This window comes from Hevea brasiliensis, chromosome 9 (genome assembly GCF_030052815.1).
Source record: "Hevea brasiliensis isolate MT/VB/25A 57/8 chromosome 9, ASM3005281v1, whole genome shotgun sequence".
In the NCBI taxonomy this organism is placed as follows: Eukaryota; Viridiplantae; Streptophyta; class Magnoliopsida; order Malpighiales; family Euphorbiaceae; genus Hevea; species Hevea brasiliensis.
The window spans coordinates 87,099,136-87,120,232 of NC_079501.1; the positions used below are offsets into that span (position 1 = coordinate 87,099,136).

The 21,097-nt window shown below is 30.0% G+C and overlaps 3 protein-coding genes across 4 annotated transcripts; 2 read left to right on the top strand and 1 right to left on the bottom strand.

Moving 5' to 3' along the window:
* Positions 1–12,817: 12,817 nt before the first annotated feature.
* Positions 12,818–13,345, top strand: LOC131182940 (uncharacterized). Its single transcript, XM_058152462.1, has 2 exons — positions 12,818–13,128; positions 13,245–13,345. Exons 1-2 carry the CDS (start codon positions 12,879–12,881, stop codon positions 13,343–13,345), a joined length of 351 nt encoding a protein of 116 aa, XP_058008445.1. The 5' UTR covers positions 12,818–12,878.
* LOC110643303 (uncharacterized) lies at positions 13,342–16,134 on the top strand. Of its 2 annotated transcripts, none has more exons than XR_009151417.1 (2): positions 13,342–14,732; positions 15,055–15,254. XR_009151417.1 is itself a non-coding variant. In XM_058153894.1 (2 exons), the coding sequence occupies exons 1-2, from the start codon at positions 13,863–13,865 to the stop codon at positions 15,262–15,264; spliced, it is 549 nt and encodes a 182-aa protein (XP_058009877.1). In that variant the 5' UTR covers positions 13,342–13,862; the 3' UTR covers positions 15,265–16,134. The 2 variants fall into 2 exon arrangements, 1 of the variants encoding a protein (XP_058009877.1); XM_058153894.1 differs by having other exon boundaries at positions 13,342–14,201; positions 15,055–16,134.
* A 2,083-nt stretch (positions 16,135–18,217) lies between these two features.
* LOC131182941 (disease resistance protein RPM1-like) lies at positions 18,218–19,897 on the bottom strand. Its single transcript, XM_058152463.1, has one exon. The coding sequence runs from the start codon at positions 19,778–19,780 to the stop codon at positions 18,218–18,220; it is 1,563 nt and encodes a 520-aa protein (XP_058008446.1). The 5' UTR covers positions 19,781–19,897.
* Positions 19,898–21,097: the final 1,200 nt, after the last annotated feature.

The window sequence follows — 21,097 nt, forward strand, 5'->3', positions numbered from 1 at the left end:
TCTTTGCTTTCATATGTTGAATTACTTCTTGAGCAATAACTATACTGTCAGTAGTATGTCATCCTAGAATAAAACTTGTTTGAGTCGGACTCACCAAACAAGGCAAGACGAGTTTCAACTGATCAGCCAGGATCTTAATGATGATCTTATAAGCCACAGAGCAAAGGCTAATGGGACGAAACTGGGACAGAGAGTCTGGATGAGGGACTTTGGGAATCAAAATGAGAAAAATAGTAGCCATACCACTATCAATATTAACCCCACTAATAACCCGACACACTTCTGAACATATAGCATTACCGATAATATCCTAATACCATTGATAGAAACCTGTATGAAAACCATCCCATCTAGGGGCCTTCCGAGGTTGCATGTCTAAAAGAGCCTTGCAAACCTTAACTGAAGAAACTAGCGAACTCAGTCTAATGAGAGCATCCTCACGTAGATTAGGAAGACAACCCTTAATAGGACAAGCTGGTGCCATCGCTACATCCTCAGAATAGACACGTTTATAAAACTCCATAGCCATATTTTGTAATTTAGCTTGATCGTGCACCCAAATATCTTCAGCATTCTTAAGATGAAGAATCTAATTTCGTTGCCTTCGATTACTTGTCTTAAGGTGAAAATAGCTGGTGTTGCAATCTCCCCATTAATAAATTCACTCCAAGACTTATAGCACCGTACCAATTCCTTCTTATGAGAGATAACCTCTAGCTTCTGCATGAAATCTTTCTCCTCCTGGAGAAGTCTTGACGTTTGTCTATATTGCAGATGAAAAATGTTCCCAATGATAGAACTATTCCAAACTTTTAGCCTGTTCGTAAAATGTCCTACTACTAACATAAAAGAGGAGTTTGGCTGCTAGTTATCACGACCCATATCCATGAATTTATCATGTGTCATCCAGGTAGCCTGGAAGTGGAATTGACAATCTTGGAATTGCAAATGTCAAACACCATTGGGCAATAAATGTACAAGACAATAATCTGAATGCGTCTTGGGTAATTGTAGTACATAGCCATCAGGGAAACCAAGTCTCCAATCCCCATTACAAATAGCCCGATCCAAATGCCCCATCATCCTACCCAGTCCAAGGAAAAAAAGGACCCCTGAAAGGAATCTCCGTCAAACTAGAAGTCTACATCCACTGATAGAAATAAACAACAGAGACTCGAACAATGAGGAGAGCCTCCTTTCTTATTTTCAGCCCTAAGGAGAGCATTCCAGTCCCCGATAAGAGCCCATGGACCAGCAACTTTAGAAGTCACACTATTCAAAGATGGCCACAAAAGAGCCCTAATAGAAGCAGTTGCGCAGCCTTACGCCGCAGTAAATTTCATGAGAAAACTGTTGGTTTTATAAATTTTCATATGAATATATTGTTTGTGATTAGCCAGCACCTGCACTGACCAACCCCTTTACCACAAAACCTAGATTCCTCTTGAATACCCCTATTCCTCCTGAAAATCTCGATGCCTCCACACGGTGAGAGAAAGGAAACCCAATCTTTTTAATCACTTGGTCAGCCATCATACCACTGCTTCGAGGTTTAAAAATAAAAGCAATTGCCGGATTGTATCTTTGGATTTAAGAGCTCGACTAAAGCTAGCACTGACTGCACCTCTGCAATTCCAAGTGAAAATAGCCATAAGAAAAAAAGAAAACAGAGAAAAAAAAAAAGAAGGAAAGAAAGAAACCAAAGGGATAATTGCCATTAATCCCGCATGTAGGGATCGAAACTACATTAAAAATCTAGTGAAAAAAAAAAATATATATATATATATATATATATATATATATATATATATATATATATTGATTTTGACAAAGTTAATGATTTTGCAGTAATTCGAAGAAAGAAAATAAAATTAATGACTCTCTCTCTTTTTTTATATTTTTTTTTCATTTATTTATTATTAATAAACTCAAATTCATTATGACAGATTTGCATTTTCTTTTATTTTTTTCATTTTGTAAATTTTTTCTTTTTTATTTTTGATGTGGAATTGATTTCTCCATATAATCATGTTAATTTTTTTTTTTCACATTTTCTATGAAAAAGTGTATTAGTTTTGAATGATTGTTGATCAATTTTATTGAATAAATGTGATCTGTCAAAAGATTATAATAATTGTGATGGACAATTATACCAAAATAGATGCTGAGAGATCAAAATAATTCAGAAAGTTAATGCAAACGGGATCTAAGTAGTATTTTACAAGATCTGTCTTATTTTGTTATACAATAATTTTTGATATCAATATTATTAATTATAACTCTCTATGACTATTTTATTGATTAAATGGCACTTCCTTTTGTAAAAAAATTAAAATGAAGAGTATTACCTCAAAGCCAGAGATTTCACATATGCAGTTCTGATGTCAATAGAACAAAATTAGAAGAGCAGGAGAATAACACGCTAGTGATAATTTTATTTGTAAACACCAATATTCCACCTACAGAGAAAGATAGTTGAAGCGCTGGGCATGTTTATGCAAGAAAAATAAGCCACTTAAAGCGATTGCAAGTCCGGTCGTATACCCTGCAGCACTTATTAACATTTTTTTTTTGCTATTTATTTTTCCATTAGTTTTTTAATTTAATTTTTGATTCCGAAATTTTCTTTTCTTCGATTTTATTTGACAGTTAGGTCAGGAGTCAGCTCTCGGAGTCAATTGACCAAATTACCCCTTGCAGGTTCGACCCGGTTTGTAAATAATTCAATATTTCTTTCGGATCCCTGACCTAATTATTTGACTGGTTTAACAATTCTTTTTCGTGATTTTCTCTTTTTCACTTTGTTCGCAATAGTCCTAAGGACCGTGGCGTCACATTTTACGGTTCGAAATTTGAGTTTAAATCGACCTCGTAGTCCTTCCCGAGAAGGTCACCCATCGCTGCGACTCTCGGCTCGTTTTTAATTTCTTATGTTCTGTTTTTCTTATTTATACTTAATTAATTGACAATTACTAATTATTTATACAAAATGTTTAAAACAATTTAATTTTTCAAACATTACTCTTATAATACAATTGATTAGCATTATTTTATTCTTAAATAATAATAATAATAATAATAATAATAATAATAATAGTATTTTTTAAAAAATTAAAGTCGAAACTTTTTATTTTCAAAAAATTTATGAAAATAATTTCTTATACAATTACAAATTAATTAATTTTGTTTTGAATTTGACACTTAAAAATCTATTCTAAAAAAAAATTGGCATTTTTATATTCTTGTTATTTTTCCTTCTTGCACATTTTTTTTTTAATTTTATAATTTTATTTTGTAATGAAAATAATTTCATTTAAAATAATAAAAAATATATATATAATATTACGAAAAATTTTATTAAAGATATTTATAAGTGTTTAAAAAAAACCTTTTGAAAGTATTTTAAAAAATTATAAAATTAAAAAAATATTCTAGGTAATTATATGTATATATATATGCTAAAACGTTTTTATGAAATATAAGTTTTTTTTTATTGACTTTAAGAGATTAATTGGAATATCTAACAATTTTAAGTGGATCATTAAAATGTGAAATTAATAGATTAAATATTTCAAAATATTTAGTGACTTTAATAGCATTAAAAAGTGATTTATTTAAACTTTAAGGGACTAGTAATTGAATAAGCATATCCCTATTCATTAATGAAACTGCTCGAATTTCCACACCTAAAATATATACGGTTAAAAATTAATAATTTTTTTTTAATTTTATTAATTTAGTCCTAAACTTTAAAATTAGTTTCAATTTTAACAATTAGTTTCATTACATGATTTAATTGATAAAAATAATTTAAATATTTACCAACATTATTAATATTAATCAATCATTTATTTTTTTTATAATTTTAGTAAATCAAATAAAATTATTGTTTTAGTATATCAAATACTTATTATTTTAGAAGTTATAATTAAATTTATTTTGGTTATATTATTTACTAATATTATATGTTTAAATATTTGAATTTTTTTTTCATTTATTAAATTTTAAATTTGAGATAAAATGATGAGAAATACATAAAATAAAAGTATAATAGAAAGAGAGAAGGGAAAAAAAATTAAAATTAAGATTATAATATTAGATACATTATTCAATTACTATAATTTTTTATTAATAGGAAATTTTTTCAAAATTAATGAAAATATTAAAATTATTAAAAAAAATTAATAAAATTAAATGGAACAATTAAAATTGATAATATATAAATGAAAATATTTGAATAATATTCAAAGAATACCTATTTTATATTTTTTTTTTGTATATTTAAGATTTATTTTCTATTTAATTATTTTTTATTCTTATTAATACACATGCTTTAATACAACTAAAGTTGTGCTCTTTTTTTCTACACACTGCATTTTAGTACAAAGTATTCACAATACTCTTCAATGAAAAGAATTTCAATCCTACAATTATCATTTGAAATAATAATTTTTATAAAAATATTTAATTTAATTTATAAATAAATAATTTTACTTTAAATTCAATGCCAAATAAATATATAATAACTTTAGATTTGCTTTAGCTATAGTTGATTTATTATTATTATTTAGTTTATTGGGCATCTTTTATATATATATATATATATATACTTTTTTAATTTTATGGTTAATTTATTTATTTATTTATTTGCAGCAATTGGAGCATATGTGATGAAAGAAAATAAAAATTTCTTGCAGTTTCAGAAATTCTGAAAATGAAATGCACATAGAAAAAGAAATAATTCAATAACTAAAATTTTAAATATTAAAAATTAGAAAATTAAAAAAATTAGAAAATAAAATAGTAATATAAAATGAACTTTTAAGATTTAATAATATGATTAATTAATATGGTCAACTTTAATATAGATGTAGAATATAGATAAATAGATGCAAATATGAAATGGTTTCTCTTTATTTTTTTTTTAATATAGATATGTAGATAAGTAAGATCTAAAATTAATATTAATTATAATTATACAAATAATTGAAGTCTAATTAACGAAATTTAATATTTTTTAATTGTTCTCAAAAAAATTTAATATTTTTTAATTATTCAATAACTGAAAGTTAATTTCAATTTTAAACTATTATTAATTAATTTAGAATATTTAATTAATACTATTTACTATTATTTTATCACTAACTTATATATCTATATAAGACAAACATGTATTTTCATAGTACTATCATATGATATTCTATTTCATAATATTATCACATAACATTATTTATTATAATCAAATAATTTTTTCTATTTTTATTTATAAGAGGTTCGTTAACTTCAAATTACAATTAAAGAGAAAAAAAAATTAAATTATACATTAATAAATAATGAAATTTAAAAATAATGATAAAATTTTTTGCAAATGAGATCAAATCACAATTACTACAAAATGAGTTTAAAGAAAAAAAAAAAAAAGAAGAGAAGTGTAAAAAATATCATAACTAGGGATGTCAGTGCCATTGTTTTGCGTTGTGACCTTAACAATCCTAGCCCTTGGGGTCAAAGAATACTGTACAAAGACTGCGCCAGAGGATCTTTATAGACGTCAAATTCAATTGCATGATGAAACTTCTTAAAAACGGGATTAAAGCAGGCATGTATACACACACACGTATTAAATTTAATTAATTAATTAATAATATTAAAAATTACAAAATAAAAAAGGTCATATATAATGAATAATTAAGATAATTATATTTTTAATTTCATAATTTATTATTTATGAATATTAATTTTTAAATTTAAAAAATCTTAATTGGTCCAATCAAATTTATTAATATATTTATATTACATTATATAGATATTAGTTAATATTATTTAACTAATAATATTAAAAATTACAAAATATAAAAATAGTCATATATAATAAATATAATAATTAAGATAGTTATATTTTCATTTTCATAATTAATTATATATAAATATTAATTTTTAAATTTAAAAAATTTAAATTGGTTTGATTAAAAAATTAGAAAAAAAAAATAGAATACTAAATCAAGAGAGTATCACTTTCTATTAAAATAGATCTATTAAAATGGCTCTAATCCCCATCAATGAGAGATCATTATCACAAGATAAAAGGTGAATTTATTCTTAATTTCACTTTTTTTTATATATATTTTTAGGTTTTGCTTTTATTAAAAATTTTTTATTCATGACTATTATTTAATTGATATATAAAAATAAACTAAAAATTATTTAAATAAACTAAAAATTATTTTATATCATTTAAATGTGTTAATTTATTAATTTTTAAATAAATAAGCATAACAATATTCAAATCTATAAAATATTTATATTTCTTTATTTAAAATTGAATATGATTAAAAAAATTTTAAAAAAATATATATAACTGTTATTGAGAAATAGCAATTGGTGAAAATAATTAACAATCAATGATACCAAAATGAATATTTATGATTTTATTATTAATTTAAATTGATAAAAATTAAAACAATATTTTTTATGTGATCCATAAAAATTTATTGTGGATATATATATGTAAAATAGATAATAAATAGATAAAAATTCACTGAAATTTATCTTTTGTGAGAATATTTTGACACTTAAATTAAAGTTAATATAAAAAAATAATGTGTTTTAAATACTTTGTATAAAAAATATTACACTTGCTAATTTTGTTAAATTTTAAAAAATAATAAAAAATATATATATTTTAGAATGGGAAATTCAATTAGGAAGGAGACAAATATACAACTTTTAGACTTCTGACGAGGGCTTGTAATAAAGGTTATTGTACCCACCTTCTTAATTTATATTTAAATTTTTTAATCCTATTAATTATATATAACATTTAAATATAAATTTTATTGTGATATAAACTGTAATTAATGATAAATAATTATAATTTTATATGAAGAAATTTATTTTTTTAATAAAAATTTAGGTGAGGAGAAGCTCTCCAATCTAACGAAGACATAGTATAACTTCACTATTTATATATTACTTATAAAGAGAAATAATTAATAAAATTTAAATTTTTAATTTAATGAGTACTAGAAATTTAAAAAAAAATTATTAAATAAGTCTGATATACTAAGTTAGTTTAATAATTTTGTGCTCTCAACCAATAAAAATATAACACATATCTTTTATGTCATTATAAGCACTATTTCAGTCAAGAGTCTCTTTTATATATCACGTGTTACTCAATCATCAATCTGATTTGGTATACCAATTCATCTAATAATTTCTCCAAAATTTGTACCTTTCAATTGTATTTAACAAAAATAATTTAAATAAAAAATAAGAATATTTAATTTATGATTTGAACTAAATAAAATAATTACTTATATTTCTTTTTTTTTTTCAGAAAAATAGAGATGTGTGCAATTAACTTTTTTTTTTATTGGTAAAAAAGCTGATTAGATTATTTTTGTTTCTCTTTCTTTACTCTTGGTGTTCTCCCACTCCTTTCCCATATTCAATTTCCTTTCTTCTTGTTTTCAATATTATTATAATCTAAAATATTATTGCTAGAGCTTCATCTAAATAGTAATTTATTTTTTAAAATATTTTTCTTAACAAAGTTTATTATTATTTTTTTAAATATTAATTTTACTTATAAATTGATCAAATTAATATATAAATTTTAAAAATAAGATAATTTATTTGTTTATAATAATTTTTTAACTTGTAAATTAAATTTACAAATTAAAAAAAAAATCGAGAAACTCAACTTTTTATTTTGATACTTATAAATTAATTTGACTAAATATTTCACTATATTATTCTTATTTAATTTTTAAAATTTTATTATAAATTTCATTTAATATCTTTTTAGTTATTTTAATAATAAATACGCTTATAAACTATTTTTTACTAAATATATCAATTATTTATCAGTTACTTATAAGTACTTTAATACTTATAAATTAAATATGTATTTACTTAAAATTTTAAATGTTTATAAACACTTATAAGCTTATTTTTATAAGTTAAGTGTCATGACCCAACATATGGACCGGACCAAGACTAGACTGGGCTACTAAAGCCCCGAGGCCCGTAGTAAGCCTAACTATTCCTTAACCCAACTCTAAGGCCCAATTGGGCCTAATTTCAAGAATTCAACTGGACAGGGTCCGGCCATAAAATGGACTTTTCAACTGGGAGTTTTTGACTCACCCGACCTGTAAACACAATATATAATCAATTGGGGAGTTCAGTTCACCCTCTACATACTCATAACAACATAAAAATAAATGGGAGCTCAGCTCCCTCATCCAGCCCAACACACATGCATAAAATAATAAGTTTACATGTCCAAAATGACAATTTATATTACAGACTCAATTCAAATAAATATTTCTAACACATGCGGAAATTCTAAGAGTTAACAGGTTTATACAAACATTAATAAATGACCTGTGAGGGAGAAAAGCAGGTTAATCTCAAAAATATCCTCCTGTGGCCTGGAAAAATATTGAACAGGAGTGAGCGTTCGACTCAGAGAGTAAAATATCAATTTTAACCATAATCTCTATAACTATCTAAAGCTAATGCACCCTGTAGAGTGAAATGTAACATCAGCAATATTTTCACATCATAACAGCAAAAAGGTAATTAGGAGCACTCACACACCCGATAATGTCAAACAATACATATATGGGAGCTAATCCCCTATACAGCTCTTTTAATCCAACTTGTGCCAGCTCGAACTCAGCTCGAACTTCCACTTAAATAACCAAATCGGGGTCCCAGCGAAGAACTCAAGCCGTGTCTACCCCGAAGGACCAGGTCCCAGCGAAGATCTCAAGCCGTGTCTATCCGTCCTATCCATAGTCAACACCACATCACACGCACGCCAACGCACGCACACTGCTCCAAATTACCACAACAACATCCATGGCACTTTGACAGTTATGAATGCAACATAAAATGTGCCTAGAGTTTAACTATATAGATACATACATATAAGTGATGCATGGGCATGCTTAAACATATAATAATATCGAAATTACAATTAAAATTAATATTTTACTCACAGACTTGACAGCAGTCACTGCGATGGCTGAGCGGAGGAAGAAGGCTGTCCTAGCTCACATGACAATTTTATTACAATCATTTAATAAATTTGACTCAATACAAACTAAAAAAAAGGCCAAAGACGTCCTAAGTTGTGCCGAAAATCCGGCAGAGTCTCCTCTATACCTAGGACCTATCCAACCTGCAAATGGGTTTAAAACACACTTCTATATCCACCAACCATACACCCACAACTCAATCATATCACACAGCCCCTCCTGGGCCCATCCAAACAGTTATCAATCACAATATGTAAAATTACAGTTTAGTCCTTATAATTGATCCTTTTTGCAAAACTACCCAAATAAACTCTAAAAATTCTAAAACTTTGCCCCACAGTCCTTAGCAATATTACTAGGCTAATGCAAAAAGAATCATAATTTTCTAAGCTACCACGAATATTTTATGGATTTTTAATCCCATTTAAGCACTAGAAAATTACGAAAAAGCAAGGTTCGGGTTTACCTATGCCGATTCCGACTCCGGGGACACGCTCGGGACGTTTGACAACGGTGGGGTAGCCAAAATCTAGATTTGATTCCAAGACTTTTTCGGTAGCCGGTCTGTCTGGCAGGAAATTCACAGATCCAGACAACTATTGAATTTCCATGAATTGAAGATACCTACACGAAGCCCACAACACGGGGGTTAGTACATAAATTTTACGAAATTTTCTAAGCTTATTTAATGCTCGGAAAAACACTACGAAGTTCCATGGGACCCACCGAAAAACGGTATCAAAAAATTTCGAAATTTATATTGCCGCGAAGCTCTCGACGAGTGGAGCGCTCTGGTACTCTCGGTTTTCTCGTGGGGTTCACGGTTTGCGAGAAATCTAGCCCAAAAGTCAAAATGGGCTAAAACTTCCCGGACAAAAATTGGACAAACCGCTCGATGGATTTTGGTGTTCTTGGTGTCTATGGAAAGCTCTCGAGGTGTAGATGGTGTTTAATACAACACCCGACCCAATTGGTGGCCGGATCGGCCGAATTTCGGTCGAGAATACGAAACGACGCCCGCGCGTCGGGTGTTCTTTGCGCGCATTTTTCGGCTGCCTGGAGCGTTGGCCAGCCGTGGAGAGGTGGTGGGGCGGCGCGCCGGCGAGGTGGGGTGGCTGGAGAGGCGGCGGCGTGGCCTGGGGGTGAGGGAGGAGAGAAAACGGGAGGAGAAGGGGGAGAGGACGGGCGGGCGAGGGAGAAGAAGGAAGAAAAAGAAAAGAGCCTGTCCGATTCGATCGGTCCGATCCGCTCCTGTTCGATTCGGTCGATTCGATTCATGATACAAAATTTTGAATTTTTACTCTGCCTTGGGACCGAAAACGAGGTCCAAAAATTTCGAAAAAATTCCAGAAAACTCAGAAAAATTCGTAGACTCTAAATATATTTTTAGTTTTGCTACGTGGTCTTTAAATTAATTTTTAAAAATCATCAAAGTTTTTATTTTATGAAAATCGAACCCGATTTCTAAAATCCGAAAAATTTCAAATAATTTCCTAAAATTCAAATAAAATAAAATATCAATATTTACCCCAAAAATAATAAATTTAAAAATTAGGGGTGTTACATTAAGACGAAATACTGTCTTAATTATTAAGAAATTGGAGAAGCGAACTTAAAATTTACTCTATTAAATAAATGATATGCTTCTAGTAAGGCAAATTTATCGATATTTTTAATAGAATCTATCAATGTTTCTTAATTGTGTGATTATTAACTTTATGCTTGTCATTAGCTTTTGAGAAAAGTATTTTGGAATTTTTCTGCAACTTTTTTTAAATAAGTTACATAATCAGAGACTTTTAAAATAGGATAAGCATGAAGGTGGTTGATTCATAAAATTGTTATGAAAAATGTTTATATAGAGATAATAAGCTAATTAAATCTTCTCTCTTAATATTCATAAAAAAAAAAAAAAATTCTTCTCTCTTCATAATCTGGCTTTGCTAGTCCCTACTAGTGTGTTCAAAAACAGACAAATGGTTGTCTACAGTCATTAACATGCATTATTTGTACACATTTGGACTATATTTCTTGGAGGATACATTTGGACTATATTTCTTGGGGGGGTCCTTAGTCAAAGATGCCTATATAGCCATTCAAGTGGGAAAATAATATTATTAAAAATAAATATAAATTAAATATATATAATATTTTTAAAAATGAAAAATAAATATGAAAAATTTAACATTGAAATTCTAAAATTAATCGTTTAATTATTAGTCTTTAATATAAATCAAACATTGATTTATTAATAATAAGCAGTTATTTAATCAAATTTTATTTTTTTTTAATATTTTATATGTTATAATTAAAATAACAAAAAAATTAAAATAATAAAATCTTTTAAATAATGTTGTTAAAACAAGCAGTTGGTGATATGAAAAATAAATAAATAAAGCTACTTAAGGTGGTGTATCATTTTTTTTTGCAAGGAAAGTAAAGCACATAATACATTTAGATGGTAAAGAACATCAAAGTTTTCTTTAAGCCTAGTTAATCTCAAATCCCAACCCTTCTAACAAAATGAAAATGATATCACATTTTGCATTGATTTTATTTTTTCTTCAATAGGTTATTTTTTTTTTAACATAGAAAAAATGGGCATAAAGAAATTGACTATATGTCTAATATAAAATATTACATCTTTCACATTCATACACATTTGGAAAGATCATCACACTTATGTTCGGACTAAAATTTAGGATACTTTTTAAATTGAATGAATCTCTCTTTTATCTCATGAACCAACCATTATAAATATAAAGTTATAAATCCCTTGTACTCTGTTTGGATAAATTATTGGGAAGGAAGGAAAATAAAAGGAGAAAAATTTTTCTTATTTTTTATCATTTATTTTCTCACTTTGTGTTTAAATAAGTAGAAAAATAAAAGAAGAAAATTTTTTCTTATTTTTTATCATTTATTTTCCCACCTTGTGTTTAAATAAGTAGAAAATAAAGGATGAAAAATAAAAAATACAAAGGAAAATTTACTTTTTAGAGTGATTTCTTATTTTCTCTTCAAAATAAAATATGACAAACTTTTCTTTCCTTCTTTATCTTCCTTCTTTTATCTAAATAAAAGAAAGGCCTTTTCAAACTTTTTTTTTTCTCTCGTTATTTTCCTTTCTATTTCTTTTTCACCTATCTCAACAAAATGTTAATCTTTTACGGTATAAATACAGTTATTTAAGTATATATTTTTACATTAACAATATTAGACATACACAAATTAAATTCTAAACAAAATTTTGATATTTAATTATAATTAATTAAAACTTTTAATTTTTAATTTTACAAAGCTTAATCTAGTTGATTTCAATTAATATAAATAAAGTTGTATGGTCCCTTTGCTTGCCCCAATTTGATTTGATTTTTTTTATTTTTATAATTTTTTAAAAAGAATTTATTCAGCACAACATTTATATATATAACGGTTGATTATGATTCACATGAAAAATTACCATAATCGATAATGATAATACAAACATTGTAACAATAGTTATATTTTAAAAATTTTATTTATTTGGGGGTTCAGCTTTCAATTTTTGAGTTCTTATCCATGACCTCAAAGTCTCTAGCTCCCCAGAAAATAAATTCAAAGGGATCATCAATAAGTGCCCAAGATTTGGACAACAGGCCTAAAGAGAAAGAGAAGTGAATAGCACATTCATGGACTTGAATGAGTTAGATGTCTCAATATATATATTGAAGCCCAATCTTTTGATAACTGAGTTGGGCTTCAGGCTTTTTCCTTATCCACCAAATCAGATTCATCTCTATTAAACCCTAAACTCCAACCTTCAAAGTTCAATCCTTGGGTAGATAAATGAAATTGCTAGCACCAGCCATGAACAGAGCTGTTCTCAGAAATGTCTCACTACATATTCCCAACCATCTTCTCGATCCTCTAAAATCCATAACAAATCGTATCTCATCATCATCTATATTTGTTTCTTGGACTTTTTCTACACTCAGATTCTACTCGTCTGATTCTGATTTATCTCATAAAGAAAATTTCCCTCGGACCCAGAAGCAACATGGTGGAGTTGAGGATGTTGATGGTGTGAGTAACCAAGGTAAAGAAAATGGAATTAAAAGCTTGTGGTTCTAGTTGGTTTCTGTTTGGCTAGTGGGAAAATGGTGGAAAATACATATGGGGGATTAAAATTTGTGTGATGTGATATGGTTGCAGAGCTAAAGAGGCGGATAGAGAAGTACTGCGAGGGGGATGAAGAGGCGATTCCTTCAATATTTGAAGCCATATTGAAGAGGAAATTAGCAGGGATTAGTTAAGTTATTGTTAGCATCTTTTATGTTCATTGACAGCTTATGTGAGCAGTATTTTGTTGACTCTAGTTAGCTTCTCCTATAAGATTTGTTCTGTATATAAACTCTTGTACAGTTCATTCAAGATAATGAGAAATACAGTTTCTCTTTCAATTCTCTGTTTGGATATCAAAGTTCATATGGTATCAGAATGGGTACAGTAGCTTGTAGAATCGATTGCTTGTTTCTGTTAGCCATTGAAAGTGAAATTTGAAGATGAAGGAGAGTAATGCAGCAAGAGATCAAAGCATTATGAATTTCTTCTAGGAATCATTAAAGAATCATGAAACAATTGATGATCAATTTGCATTGCAAAGCTCGGATCACCCAAGGATGGTCCTTGTTTCAGCGCAATTAACAGGGAAGAATTACAGATCGTGAGATTGCTCTTGGTGCCAAAATCAAATTAGGTTTTGTTAATGCCAAAATTGAAGCTCCAGAGGAAGGATCTGAGGGGTTTGAAAGATGGAAGAGGTGTGACTGCATGGTCGCATCCTGGTTGTGGAACTCTATTGCAAAGGATCTGGTTGGGGTATTTCTCTATGCGACGTCCTTGAAGGAGCTATGGGATGAAATTTCAGAGAGGTTTGGTGGGAGTAACGGGCCAATGATATATCAGATCAAGAGAAGGATAGCGTTACTGATGCAAGAAGGATTATCCATTGCCAGTTATTATACAAAATTGAAGGAACTTTGGGATGAACTGGAAAATATTAGAGCAATTCCATCATGTACATGTGGATCTGTGAAGATTTCAACAGAGGTGCATAACTGTGATAAGTTGATGCAATTTCTTATGGGGCTTAATGGTGCCTATGATCAGGTAAGAAGCCAAATCCTCCTTCATGATCCCTTACCAAGTGTAATCAAAGCCTATTCTATGGTTTTGAGGATTGAAACCCCTAGAGAGGTTCAATTGAATATTGCTAAAACTGTAGATGCAACAGCTCTAGTTGTGAAATCACAAGGAACTCGAAAAGATTTTAAGAACTATGATCCTAGAAAAGGTCATTGTAATTACTGCAATATGGATGGGCATACTAGGGCTGGTTGTTTCATATTGATTGGGTATACAGAGTGGTTTAAAGCTAAAAACAAGAATCAGAGTTCACATCAACAGAACAAAATAGTTGCACAAGTTGAAAGTAAAGTGCAATCTGCTGACCATTTTGTTTCTGATTCGCCTTGGGATAAAGGTTATTTTACTGAGATGAGCAAATATGAAGATCTTAGCATAAGCTGGAGAGTTTACAAATGGAAATGCAAAGAATGGCCAAAGGGAAGTCCATAGCCATGAATGTCGCATCAATACCTTCAGACCATCAGTCCATGATGAGTTCCACAAGTTTTGCTGGTAAATTCAATCCCAAATTGGTTTGTTATCTTTGGAATGGTAGGATCGTAATCTTGGATTATTGATCTGGAGCTTGATTATATGACACCAAATCCACATTTGTTACATAAGCTTGCTTTCACTCACACACCAATATCCATTTGTTTACCTAATGGCCAAGTTACTGAAATTAACCAAACAGGCACTGTTTACTTGCATAATAACCTTTCTCTATACAGTGTGCTCTTAGTTCCTTCATAAATTGAATTTACTTTTGGTTACCAAGCTTCTTAAAACCACAAATTTACCCTTACTGTTTTACCCTTTCTGTTGGCTATTTCAGGACCAGAAGACTAAAGCAGTGGTAGCCATTGGGAAAGAGCATGAAGGACTTTACATTCTGGATAAGTCTAGTTTTCTTTCATCCACCATTCAGTTTTATCATTCAAAAGTAAAACATTTGCTTGATTCCCTTGCTTTGAACTCTGTAAATACCAGCTTCTCTAATGTGAGTATTAATAAAGAGAATTTTCAGTTGTTCAATTCTGCTTAAACTTTAGATTTTGCTATACTTCATGCTAGATTAGGACATTCATCACTTCAGAAATTACAACACATTTGGCCCTTCAAACTTCACATTGATTGCCATTATAAATGTCCTTTATGTCCTTTAGCTAAACAAGCCAGAATTCTTTTTCCTGATAGTGAGATAAAAACACAATACCCTTTGGAATTGTTACATGTTGACCTATGGGGCCCTTATGCCACACCTTGTATTTCTGGAGATAGATACTTTGTGACTATTGTAGATGACAAGTTAAGAGCCACTTCGACTTACATGATTAAACATAAAGACCAATGTAGCTATGTTCTTACCATGTTTCTCAATTATGTGGAAACCTAGATCAATGTCAAAGTGAAAATAGTAAGGACAGATAATGGGAGGGAGTTTGTGAATCATCAGTGTTTACAATTGTTTCAGTCTAGGGGCATCATTCATCAAAAAAGTTGTCCTTATACCCCTCAACATAATGGCGTAGTTGAGCGAAAACATAGACATCTCTTGGATATTGCTAGAGCTTTGAGATTGCAAGCCCATTTTACCAAAAAGATTCTGGTCTGAGTGTATTTTAACTGCTACATACCTTATTAACAGATTGCGCACCAAATTACTTTCTTGGAAAACTCCTTATGAATTGTTATTTCACAAACCACCCACTTATGACCATTTAAGAGTGTTTGGTTGCCTCTGTTTTGCTGTTAACCTTCACCCACATGGAGACAAGTTTGATGATAGATCACATAAGTGTCTGTTTCTTGGGTATCCACCTATAAAAAAGGGCTATAAAGTCATGGATTTGCAAACCAATAAAGTGTTTGTAAGCAGGGATGTAATTTTCTTTGAGACAAGTTTTCCTTTTAATGATACACCTTTATCTTATGTTGAGTCTTACACACCAGTTCTTCCTGTTCCTATTTCTTCATCTACATCACACCATACTTGTCACTCTCCTCTCTACACCCATTCCTGCACTTCATCCTTCGAATCTTTGTCCAAACCCATACAGAACCTTCCCAACCTACATCATTAACACCCCATTGTCTCTTTCTCTTGCTCCAGCCGCCACCATTAAGAAGAAGTACTAGACTTCATCAAGAACCTTCATGGTTGAAAGATTTTGTTGTTGCCTCTCTTTCTCATGCTACTACCTCTGCAGTCTTCTATTCCTCACTGGTACACCTTCTTTTATTTTCTCACCTAGCCATTCTCGCTTTGTTACTTCAAGATCTAAAATTCAAGAGCACATTAATTATCTTCAAGCAATCACCGACAAAGAATTGGATTGACGCTATGAATCAAGAATTGTAGGCTTTGGAGAAAAATGATATTTGGGAACTTTGTGAGTTACCTAAAGGGAAGAAGGTTATAGGTTCAAAGTGGGTTTTTAAAGTCAAATACAAACCAGATGGAGAGGTTGATAGATATAAGGCCCGCTTAGTTGCTAAAGGGTACAATCAGATAGAGGGACTTGATTTTAAGGAGCGATTTAGTCCTATGGCTAAAATGGTCACCGCTAGAATTTTTATTGCCCTCACAACCGGTCGAAATGGCCATCGCTAGACATTAATAATGCTTTTTGCATGGTTACTTGGATGAGGAAGTGTATATGAGGCCACGGATGGGTACGCCAAGGCATTACAGGCAGTGCATTTCTTTGAAAATGTCCCTTTATGGTTTAAAACGTGCTTCCCGACAATGGAACCTTGAGTTTACTTCCTTTTGCATTCTTTGGGTTTTCAACAATCAAGACATGATCATTGTCTCTTTAGCCGAACAGATTCGGATGCTTTTCTAGCTCTTTTAATCTATGTAGATGATGTCATCATAATCGGAAACAATTCACGTGCCATTGACAAAGTCAAATCGCCCTCCATGATAAATTCAACATCAAAGAACTTGGTTTCATGAAATATTTCCTTGGTTTGGGGTAGTTCAATGAAGCTGGTACCCTTATCGTGAAGGAAATTTATCTTAGATGTTTTGAAGGACAACGCATGACAAAGAACTAAAGCGGTTCTATGCCTCTTCATAAGGGTCTTCACTTAGCACGGATGATGGAGAGTTATTGGCGGATCTGATAAGTTTTGAAGACTTATTGGGAGACTTTTATATGTGAACATCACTGGGCCCGATATTACTTACTCAGTGCAACATTTGAAGTTCATGGTCACGATAGGAAGCCCCATTGGGATGCAGCATTACATTTGCTTCTTTATCTAAAATCTTGTCCTTCCAAGGGACTTTATTTCCTTGTGCATTCTGATCTTAAGCTCAGCACATTTTGTGATTCAGATTAGGGTTCTTGTGTATTTTCTCACAAGTCACGGGGTTTGCATTTTTCTTGGAGATGCTATGATTAGTTGGAAAACAAAGAAGGTAACACTGCTTTCTAAAAGTTCTCATTGAAGTGAATACCGTAGCATGGCTACTACAGTTTGTGAGTTGTTATGGATTTCTTATATTCTTTGTGATTTGCAAGTTATTGTTTAGCTTCCTCTCTCCTTGAAGTGTAATAATTAAGCAGCTATTCATATGGCTAATAACCCGGTTTTTTATGAAAGGACTAAGCATTTGGACATTGATTGTCACTTGGTTAGGGAACAATTGCAGCGTGGTTTTATTTTGCCGTTCTCATGTTTCTTCTGTTCAGCAACTTGCAGATGTGTTTATAAAGCCTTTACTTGCTGCTTCCCATCATTCGTTAGTATCCAAGTTGGGTCTTGTGGACCTTCCCTATGATTCAACTAGGGGGAGGGGAGGGGGTGGTTAGGGAGCGTGTGGAGATATTGGTATAATTGAGAGCTTGTTTGTTCCCGCCAAAACATTAGTTAAGTTATTGTCTAGCATCTTCTATGTTCATTGACAGCTCATGTGAGCAGTAATTTGTTTGACTCTAGTCAGCTTCTCTTACAAGATTTGTTCTGTGTATAAGCTCTTGTAAAGTTCATTCAAGATAATGAGAAATACAGTTTCTCTTTCGATTCTCTGTTTTGATATGCAAAACACCCACAAACAACTCTTGAACCGTAGAAATGTTCTGTAATCCTTCAGGCAAAAACCTCAACTTCCTACAACCATAAAATCGAAGGTACCTCAAACTTGGAAAAGCACCATTTACAATTTCCGTCCACTCCACTAGATTCTCTGAAGCAATTATCAAAGTTTCCAGCTCCGGAAATCCACCTACATCGCAAAACTCTTTACCAATGAGCTTTGCTTTGTAGGCTTCCCAAAGTCTAAGATGTTTTAATTTGGGAAGATATTGAAGAACTGAAGATGGCTCCTCCAAGAGATTGGAATGCCATAGTTCTAGAATGGTTAGGTTTTCAACAGAGGGAAGCCAATTGGGCATTTCAACTAGACCACCACGTAAAATAAGCTCTTGAAGATGAGGTGGAGGAGAAAATGGTTCCAATTCAGGTAGAAGTGTGACCTGCCAGGGTTCTTCTGCAACTAGTGACAGGGAAACAAGGTTTTCCAGTTTTATGATGGATGCAAATAGCTCACCAGCATGATCATCAGACACTTCGTGAACATCAAGTTTTCGTAGTTGGGTCAAACTACTCAATTCACTAGCAATGCCAGCACCAGCATAGACACCAGTGCAAGTGTGAAGATTTGCCAATGTACCAATACCTCTTGGAACTCTAATTCCAGCACTATATCCGTAGAAATCGACAAACAAAAGGTGCCGAAGCTGTTTAATATTAAGAATTTCTACAGGTAGTTGGAATAGATTTGAATAATTAGTTAGATGCAACGTTTGTAGCTTTTGAAGATTAGCTATAGTACGTGGAAGCGTCTTCATTTTAGAGCAGGACCTCAAGTATAAGTACTTGAGGTGAACCAAATCTCCCACTTCATCAGGTAAGTACTCTACTTGGTTCATCAACTTCAATACCAACAGAAACTGCAACCCACAGATGGTTTGCCAACGCCGGATAGAATAGAATTCAATAATCAAGGATCGAATTAGAAGGCTTTTGAAGTTAGGAGGCAGGTCTTCTCCAAAAAGAAAAATACATGCATGGATTGGCGAATCGGCAGCTTTAGAAACGAAATCTTGCTCCTCAACTTCCAAAAGGCATGATTTTTCATAGAATTCGGAGACTTTTATTTGACTGTTAAAAAGATAAGGTTCATGAAGCATCTCTAAGCCAATTAATTCGTTAATAATATTTTCTGCTGTATCCTCCATAATTTCCCCCGGTTCTTCTGGTATTAGACCTTGTGCCAACAATAGCCGAACTAAATTTCCTTTATTCATATTCCTCAAAGATCCAACGGAAACAACATAACAATAATCTAAGCAATATTTGAGATAATGAGGAAGCTTTTCATAATTAGATTTGAAAGCTGCTAAAGAAGAAGTCTCACCTTTGTCTTCGTCTTGTTGAATACTGGAGCCTGGAATAACATGAGTTTCAGTTGTTGTTCTTGTTCCACTGGGCATCTCACCATAAAAGTGAGATCTGGAATTGGAATAACTATGGCGGAAGAGAGGCATGATTGGGGATACTATGAGATCAAAATGAGGAACAAGCAAGCGTGCTTGTAAGATGAGAGAGTAAAGATGATCATATCAAGTGTCGGCAGAGGGGCAATTTAAAAAAAAAAAAAATTGTCAGTAGTTGAGCGTTTTTTCTTCCTAAATTTTCAGTGGACCCACGCGTTAATTAGAAAAACAATTTGATCCTTATTTTTCAAACTATCAGTTTTGCTTGATTATAAAATATTAAATTTTTAGAAGGACTGAATATATTAATTTTGAAACAATAGAATCAGATAATATTTTTAAAAAAATAAAATTATCATGCTATTCTTATAATGTAAAAATTAAATAGTATTAAAAAAAGACTGCAGTTTTATTACTGTGCTTATTATGGACACATAAGAAAAACTATATAGCTGAATAAATATTAAAAAAATAATAAAAATAAGTTATTCTAATTTGAAAACTATTAAAATTTTAGATTTGAAAAGAAAAATTAACATGTAAAAAGGAAAAATATATAATAAGATTACTTTTTACGAATTTTTGATCTATTAAAAAAAATTTAAATTTAAAATGAAAATTAAAGATAAAATTATTAAAATTTCTTATATGATTATATTTTCCATAAAATTTTTAAAAATATTTTTTTATTTTCATTTTCCATTTAGTACAATAAAATTTATTGCTTTTTTTTTTCCCTTGTGTGAACGTAATCCTATGAAAGTTTTAGTTGATCTGTAATTAGTAAATAAAATGTTATAATCACTTATATATATATATTTTTTAAGGAGAGCTAGCTACGACGTTGGGATTCAAATTTTAATTTATTAAGTGAGCGTTATAATATTGGAAAAAATAAAATATTATGATTAATAATTAAAATTAATATTAATGTAAAAAAAAAGAATTAATTAAATAAAATTTAGAATTATATATGATTTTCATTTAACAAAAATCATTATTTGGCATTATTAAGGGATGAAGAATAAATTAATGTCACCATTCAGAAAAATATTAAATAAAATTCCTATACTTTTAATTAAGGTGAAATAAATTTAAAATTAAACAATTAAGGTCAGATAAGTTTATACTTAATAAATTTTTTTTAATAATAAAATATTATTTTTTATTTTTTAAATAATAAAATATTAAAAAATAATTTTATTGACTATGTTTTACAATTTCTTTTTAAAAATTTTATTTTAATTAAAAATAATAAATAATTTTTAATATTTAAAATTAAAAAAATAATATTTTGTTAAACATAAACTTATTTAATTTTATTAAAAAATATAAAAATTTATTTAACTTAAAATTTAAATTTATTTA